General features: G+C 37.7%; 1 protein-coding gene across 2 annotated transcripts in view; it reads right to left on the bottom strand.

The window, feature by feature from the left end:
* Positions 1-8,741, bottom strand: part of LOC111431840 (vacuolar protein sorting-associated protein 8 homolog) — an 18,561-nt gene extending 9,820 nt beyond the window's left edge. Inside the window, exons 1-7 of one of the 2 annotated variants that reach the window (XM_023068541.1) lie at positions 7,147-8,741; positions 5,506-5,817; positions 5,106-5,342; positions 4,887-4,992; positions 3,816-3,973; positions 2,725-3,358; positions 111-175 (exon numbers count right to left, since the gene is read on the bottom strand). In XM_023068541.1, the coding sequence (XP_022924309.1) occupies positions 111-175; positions 2,725-3,358; positions 3,816-3,973; positions 4,887-4,992; positions 5,106-5,342; positions 5,506-5,817; positions 7,147-8,670 (3,036 nt within the window). In that variant the 5' untranslated portion in view covers positions 8,671-8,741. The remainder of the gene's footprint in view (positions 1-110; positions 176-2,724; positions 3,359-3,815; positions 3,974-4,886; positions 4,993-5,105; positions 5,343-5,505; positions 5,818-7,146) is intronic. The other variant, XM_023068540.1, reaches the window with a different exon arrangement.
* Positions 8,742-8,792: the final 51 nt, after the last annotated feature.

Raw genomic sequence — 8,792 nt, 5'->3', positions numbered from 1 at the left:
AAAAAAAAAAAAAAAAAAAAAAAAAAAAAAAAAAAAAAAAAAAAAAAAAGCTATCAAGTAAGCTTTGTTATCTGAATGGAAAAATACCAAAAAAAATCGTTAGTCTATACCTCCGGAGGCAATGATCCAAGCATGTCCTTTAAAATATATGGTTCTAGAAGCTCCAAAAATGTATCTATAACAAAAAAAGATGTGATGTCGATAGAAGTGTTTTAGTGTCCCTCTTTTTGTAATTTCATATTTCTACGAACTCATCAATATATATATATATATATCTAAGCAAATCACTTCAAGAAGCAATAAAAAAAGTAATCCACAAAACATGGTTAAGAATTAGTCATCACTAATCCATTTATTTTATCAAGTACACACCCAGATACCAATAAACAACCACTCAAGGAAAAGTTAGACAGTTTACACCAAGATATAGCTTGATCTACAACAATATTGAAGAGCTTGATAAACAACTAAAGAGAAAGAAACAAAACTTTTCATTAAAATAATGAAAATATCAACAAACAAAATCATATTTCTTTAACTGTAAGTCATTATAGTGATGAGGAATAAATCGACCTTGGATACATCCAAGCTACTCTTGAATCAAAATGACCTTTTCAGAGGCATCCCCTTTCATCCAAGCTACTTTTGTATCAAGGTAAAGTCTGGAATGGAGTATTTTCATTTTTAAGGGCTGGTAAATGGAGGGTAACTATAAAACTTTTATCCCCTCCATGAGCAATTTGTGGAATCAGCGTGGAGGATTCTAAACTTTCTCAAGTGGCCTGAAGATTGAATGGTAAGGCGGATCATCTCCCTTTCAATTATCTTGGTATTCCTCTTGGAGAAAATCCTAAATCTTCAACATTTTGGCAGCCCCTGATTGACAAAATTGTGAAAAACAATTGATTGTTGGAAGCATTTTAATCTATCACGTGAGGAAAGGTTAACTCTTTGTAATTCAGTACCTTCAATCGTTCCTCTTTATTACATGTCACTTTTTTTTAATGCTGGCTCATACCAGTCTCTCTTTAGACCAATTATTGCGTAATTTCTTCTGGGAAGGTAGTGATGGACGAAATCCAATCAATTGGTTTGGTAGCTTGGAAGTATCAGGCTGATGGAGGACTCGATACTGGGGCAATGAAGCATGGAAATTTCACTTTGCTTGCAAAATGGGGTTGGAGGTACATGGCTGAACCCCGTTCTCTTTACCAGTTGATGATTAGAAGCATTCCTGGGCATTCTTCTTTTGACAGGCAAACCCCCAGTACGGAATGAGCCTTAGAAGTCCTTGGATTAACATTTCTAAATTATGACAGAAGGTGGATTCTGTTGCTACCTTTATATTGGGATTTGAAAGTCAGATTTTTTTATCTTTCAGGAGTAATGCTTGAGCTTGTAATTCTCCACTGAGTTCATTTTCCACAGCTATTCATTCTCTCACCTTCTCCTAAAGGATCCATGGCCGATTTATTGAATTCTCTTGCTTTATCATGGAATATTCTCTTTAGGAGGCTTTTAAAAGAAGATGAGATCACTGCATTATCCTCTTCATTGGGTATTCTTTTATCCTTTAAGATTGGTTCTTTGAATGGTACTCGTCTATGGTCATTAAAGCCTTCAGGTGTATTTTCATCTCAACTCCTCCGAAGTTTTGCACAGGATATTGCCATTCTTTGTTCTTATGCCTTCAGTTTGTTCTCGTATTGCAAAGATGGGATTTTCTTAACCATTTATTTTTTGGCTGCTTATATTCTTTGAATTGCTGGTTCAAGTTTCGTTTCATCTGTAAGGTTTCATGGGTGTTTTCCTCAAATTTGAGGGATAATTCGCAGCAGCTTATTTTCAGGATTCCTATGACTCGAAAGGTCATATTTTATGGATGACAGGAATAAAGGTTCTTTCTGAATTATGGATGGACAGAAACTCGAGAATTTTGTACAACAAGCAAGTTCCTTGGTTCGACAGTTTTGAATCAGCCGAGTTGAAAGCTTCTTCTTGGTATTCTCTTTCCACGACCTTTACTGATTTTTCTTCACATAATATTTATTTTCATTGGGATGTATTCATTTCAAATTTTTAACTTTTAGTTTCTCTTTCTTTTCACTCCGTAGTGGAGTTTGTATCTTGCCATTAGTTTTCTTTTTTTTTTTTTTTTTTTCATTCAGTTATAAAATAAAATAAAATAAATAATTCACCTTTTCCATACTTGGTAGTATCCCAAATTTCAACCAATTGTCGCTATAAATCTGTCTACCAATGATAGGAATGAATTTTTCTAACATTTGGCCTAGTAAACCTGCCATTCATTAGGGGGATTTCCAAGACAACCAATTCCTCAATTACACTATTCAACTTCAGCAAAGTTCTGGTGGTTATTCCCTATTTGAGTTTTCAAGTGATCACATAATGAAGTTTCCCCATGTAGCCAACCCCCACAGTACATTAAGAGACTTCTCAACTAGCCCAAACACTCCTTTCTCTTCTAATAATTGGTCCAGTCATAGCCACCCCCCACAGTACATTAAGAGACTTCTCAACTAGCCCAAACACTCCTTTCTCTTCTAATAATTGGTCCAGTCATAGACATGTGAAACCAAAATTTGAATTTCATCCTCCAGCAACTAACGCAAAGAAGCAATTAATAGACTGAATGCATATTAATTTGAACTCCCAACAACCTTCGAAAGAAACAATTATAAAGGTAAGTTATGTGTTCAATACCTCTCTGTTGAACAGCCACAAATTTGGAGAAAATTTCATCAAAGAGAATATCAGTCCTCGTGATGTGGACACAAAACTCAACTGCAACTCCACCAACACGATTATATTGCTCTTTTATTTCAGAATGTGCAGAATGGCTTCCACTCGTTACATCATCCAATTTTTCATTCTTTTCAATTTGGTTACAAAAAGCCAATGAAATATATGAAAACACTTCATCCACGTATGATAACAGCAACTCGATCAGAAAGGGCATTACCAACTCTTGCAAGGACTCCAACGACCTAGGGAGATCAATAACACCATGAGCATGGCCATCATAAATGGTTATTGCCATGCTAAGGGCAGTCATCCAGTCCCCTGCTTTCCTTAGAACCTGAACCCGCTCCTTCCATGGAAGGAGACGGGAAATAACGAGATGCTTTGGTCCCAACACATATACTGAAGCTCCTCTAACAGCTACACAATTGTGATACGCTTTCTCAGGATTGCCCAAAACATTAACAAAGTGGGTGTGATGTGCAATGAAATCCTCCTTATCAAACCCATCTACAAATACACTTGTCTGGTGAATCATGGTTCCATCCTTCTCAAATAAGAAGAGTTGTCCTGTTACTGTGAGAATGACAAGAACCTGTAGAGTTTTCAACACTTTTTATTAAATCTTGATGCAAACAGGTAAATCCTTACTACATGCAGAAAATATGGGAGAAGCCGCCGGTCAAAACTGGAATTCTACATTTTCACTTTCAATAAGAACCGATCTTACTAAAAGTAATCTGATGGTTTTTGTTGTATCTATAAATCCCTAACTCTTCTAGCTTAATGTACTATGCTTGAAACTTAAAATAAGCCCCATGCCCAACATTGATTCCTCAGGAAACCAATTGCAACATGACCTAAATGGTTAGAAGTTTGGACTATAAATACTTGGTTAAAACTTGAAACCAATAACCTTTTACAGCTGCACTCAACTATTAGACAATAGTAGTTAAAGACACAAGAATTTAGAAACAGTAGAAAATGATCATCCTTCTTTCTTTTTTTTTCTTTTTTTTTTTGATAAGAACGATCAACTTTTTAAAAATTACCTGGTCATCTAACCATGCCACACCTATGGCTGCACTCTCAAGGGACCACTTGCCACATACTTTAAGCTCTGTTTTCACCAACTTTGCTACCTGAACCATTTTATCCCAGGCAATTGCAAGCAACGAAATCCTTTCTACTGCTTCAGAAGGTGAAGTTTCTGCCATAATTTAAATCTTAGGGCCAGAAGTAAAAACTAAACACGCAAATCCTTCATTTATAAAAAGAAAATTTCATTGACTTAAAGAATCCATAAGGTAGAAGCCTACAAATCAAAGGAGTTACAAAAACCTCTCTATGGACACAAACCATGGAAAAGGAATGGTTACAAATAACTTATGGAAAGCACTATCTTCTTCAACCATGCTCCAACAGAACGGGACTGATTGTATTAAGTTACAAAGTAAAATAAGATAATTCATTTAGTCTCCTTTTAAAACAATCCAAATGTAATCAGGACTCATTTTTCCATAATTGAAACACAAGTAAAATTAATCTGATTCACACTAAATTGAAAATTTGAAAATAACTGAGATGAACTTAGATAGGAAACTCTACTTAATTCAGAACTTAATCTAAAATCATAAAAAACAAGTTTGTCTTGATATGCTTGAAACTGATTAAAGGTCAAGAGATAACCATCAAGATACCGCTTTGAAAGTAGTCTAATTCATTTCTTATATAGCTGCCAGCACTCCTAGATGAATCACCAAGCACATGTACGTACCCAGTGACAACAAGGTACTATTCAGAATTTTAGTCACATTTTTCAAAACCGCACTTATCACTTATGAGTTACAACTAGAACTTGTCTTAAGTGTAAAAAAACCACTGCTCCAAATAAGAAAATAATTTCTTTTTTTTTTTTTCAACAACAGAGAACCATGTTAGCAAGATTTCCATTTCTTTCACACCATAAATTCAAACATCACTTCAAAAATGTGATCCAGTTCACTCATCAAATCAATTTTGAATTTTTACAAACACTATATTTTTTTTATATGAAACAAAATACTGTATTCATTCCACAAATGATTGAAGCCGTGACCATTCTAAGGGCATTAAATTCCTACCAATAGACTGTGAGCATTTCCATGCAGTGTAAGGCATAGAACCTTCCTGAATTCCATCTGGCTTAGAGAGCCGAGCATACACTTCCACAGTGGGACTCAGCCTTACCTGAAGCAATCTCAAGTGAATTCAAGAAATTTCTGAATAGTTTACCTCAAAATATCATCAACGTTCAATTATGAAATAAAACTGAAATCGTGCTATTGTCAAGGGTCCCATACCACCAGAGCAGTTTGATGGGTAGCAAATATGACAACTCCTTCAACCAAAGATGATCCTTCATTGAAGAGTTTCCAGCCTGAATCTCCTCCAACAACCCCTCCCATCATGCTCCCAATACTGCTGGTTGAAACTGCGACATTTGAAAGAGATGGTGGCAAAGAACTTCCACAGAATTCATTCAAAAGAAGTGCTGAAGCTGATAGAACAGTCCCCGTTTTTTGCCCATCAAGAAGACACTAATTCAGTAGATTAACAACAGATCACAATTCAGAACAAATTATTTGTTCAGTGCAACAAACCCTTACAGAATAAGCATTTAATCGCAACAACCCATATAATTATCATAATTCTAATGCAACAGAACCATATAATTAACTCCATGACGTAGATTTTTTCTACCTGAGTTTTAATGGAGAATCTATTTAGCAAAGGAACCACTGAGAACGTATGTAACAAAACCAGACCCTTACTATCGCCAGTGACTGCTTTAAATTGTCGAGTAACCTGAGCCTCCTGCCCAAGGAACAATGAATGAACAACTGGTGATGTGTGTTCTCCGGAAATAACCTTGGCTGCTGTCGCCCTCAACACATCCCAGACTGTAACCTGACCATCACTGTAACCAGCCAGAAGAAGGTCCCCTTGCTGATTAAAGCATAGAGATGTTACTGGCGCAGTTGATTTATCACCTTGTGATCCAAGCAGCAGCATCTATATCCACATAGTGTAATTCATAATATTAAATATCTAAATAAATGGAAAAGTAACAAAAAGAAAGTAACAAAAAGACTGAGGCCAACAAGGATCATCAAGGATCTTGTCAATCAAATATAAAAATAATAAAATAGAAGTCAGTTTCTCAGCTTGGTTTGAAAAGATGATATCACTTTTTTTAACAAGAAAAAATGTTTATTTTTTCCAAAAATAAACTAGAGGATTCCATCAGGCAATGAAGGATATAAAAAGGGAAGGACAAAGCCTCCAGCCTCCACCAAGAGACAGAAAAAATCAATCATTAAAATTATAAAACTTTGTGTTTAAAACTACAAAAAAGCAATTTTTCTCAAGTTTCATAACCTCTGCAAAACCTCACTTTTGTTTGTAATCTTTTCCACCCACAGAGTATTCTCCCCAAGGGGATGTTTCCTAGAAAACTTTGTGTTTAAAGGGCACAATGTTGGGTCAGAGAAGACATCTCCAGTCCAAACAACTTCTTGAGATCAAAAAAGACCATAGAGATGCTGAAATTTCCCGTTTCTTCTATTCTAATCTTTTCTCCGCTCATGCTGTTCCTACTATTAAGTATAAAGTTCTGTCAACTTATCAAAAGACCAACTCCAAATTGGCCCTTTCCGTACTTTCCAATACAATGCCAAGAATTTCACTCGGTATGTGATAGTCATTTCCCCTGATGGTAGATACATTTTTTAAAAGCTTGAATAGTAGAAATGATATCGACATCTCAAGGAATGGAAACTGGTTGTATTCTGAAAAGTCAACAAAACTTCCAATATGATGCCAAATTTGGCCCTTTTAATACTTTACCGGTAAAATGCCAACATATTAACTCATTATATCCTGATGCTTAAATCCCTCTACCAAGAGAAAGGTACGCTTTAAGAAACTTAAACTATGGACGTAATACAGTTTTCCAAATGACTGGTAACCTATGGCATTGCTGGAAAGAAAAACTCTGACTACAACTTCAAAATCTCCTGTATAAGACACCAAGAGTTTCAAGTCTCGCACAACATTTGTAATATGTCAAACATATCGTTGAAGTGAGTGCAAAAACTTAACATAGAATTCAAGAGACCCATCGAGTACGAGTCGTGAAGAATGAGAAAGAATAGCAATCGGTAACACTAATTGCATCTATTAGCTGATGCTACTGAACAATCAAACATGCACTCATGGTCGCAGCTCCATAAATCTCCCAAATTCATCCAAGTTCTAAGTAGACATAAAAAAAACAAAGATTATGCACCATCGAAAAAGAAAAAAAAAAAAAACTAGATATTGAATAGGTACACTGTTGACCTTCGCATCCATGTTGTCGCCATTTTGAGCTGAGTATTTACTGGCCACCACAACAATATTTCCTTTTGACATTCCAACTGCAATATAATTTGCATGAACAGCCAAGGCTTGGGGAAAACCATGTTCACGCTTGAACGAATGTGATGAAATTGTTCTTGAAATACTATTGTCAGCTTGAATGTCGAAGTACCCCAATGCTGTTGTGCCTCCCTTAATACCTTCAAGTCTCATTGGTTGAGCAGCTACGCCTTCTTCCCAATGCAGTGCAGTGAAAGCTTGCTTCTTTTCAATTTCTTCGGCCAATTCGAGTGGATTAGACGAGGACAGGGACATCGTTTCTGCACGTTCACCGGTGTGAAAGTTATCCAGCTGCTCGGCTGTTTCCCTCGATTCACTGATATCGTTCACTACACTGAGATCCTCAATGGCTAGAACCTCCGAATCTTTTGATGGTTGAAAACGTTTCTCGAAATCTTGAGTTTCCAACTCCAGCCTCCCATAGCCCACGGCACTTCTGTCGTAATCAGGTTTGGGAGAACTCGGAAAGGCCCCTTCATTTGATTCATCGACATCCAATACTGTTGGTTCTGCATCCATTGAACAAACATTGTTGTCAGCAGAATCAGACAAGCTTCTACCGTTAGCTTCCACTGGCGGCAGAGTTGTAGAGCTCTCGTCGAAATTCACATCATCCACAAAACTCTGTTCCGCTTCGCATTCCGTATCTTTAGTTATACGAAACTCATCGTTATATAGGACACAGTCTCGAATGTTGTCTCTTGCCCAAAATTCACCACCGACGTTTACAGATGCACCCTGATAATCGGCATTCCTTTCGACCAATGAAATTGACTTTTCGCGAGACTCCTTTGAATGATCGATAGTAGGATATAAATCATCAAAGACAAACTCTGAATCAACAGCAGAAGAGGAAGCCAATTCGTCATCGTCAAGAACCACGCTCCCATGTCCTGACCTCCTCGATTTGATTGCTGCAGCGTGCGGAGCCGGCATGGACCGAGAAGCCGCAGCAGCTGCGGCAAGCGCCGCCCCAGGTTTGGCATTCGATCTAACCCCTCCAAACAACGATGGCAATGCACGAGATCCCCTTCGAAACGGATCGTCCGTTAATTCACCAACCTTAGTATGAGAGACCGAACCTGGTTTCAATTGAACTGACTTCTCATTCCGTTGGTTGCTTCTGGGAACTTTAGAAGCCTTTATTATTTCCTCAAACGGTGACTTGAATGGTGGTATAGAACGAGAAGCAGAGGCCCTGCCGTCCCTTGCGGCGATGGAGCGATGGTCACGAGGCGGCGGTGAATTGGGAGGAGACGATGGTGAAGATGAGGTGGAAGAACTGGATTCGTTTAGAATCTCGTCGATGCTACGGTGAGGGAATGATAGGTCGTCTTCGTCGTCGTCGTCGTCGTCGTCGCCGCTGGAGAGGTGTGCGTGGATGAAGGCATTCAAGTCCAGCTCCATTGGAGGCAGTGTTTCGGTGTCAGTCAGCTCCTTGGTCATTCTCGATCTTGAAGCCTTCGGCTTGGAGAACTAGGGAGGCACCAAATAGTTAGTGAAGCTTTTTTCTTTTTTCTTTTATATTTTTTTTACGCCAGAAATTGAACTTGAGTTGCCACACATGA

The sequence above is a fragment of the Cucurbita moschata genome, unplaced genomic scaffold, assembly GCF_002738365.1.
Source record: "Cucurbita moschata cultivar Rifu unplaced genomic scaffold, Cmos_1.0 Cmo_Scf00037, whole genome shotgun sequence".
Lineage (NCBI taxonomy): Eukaryota > Viridiplantae > Streptophyta > Magnoliopsida > Cucurbitales > Cucurbitaceae > Cucurbita > Cucurbita moschata.
The sequence above is the reverse complement of the archived record's forward strand: the minus strand, read 5'-3'. Positions and strand labels throughout refer to the sequence as shown.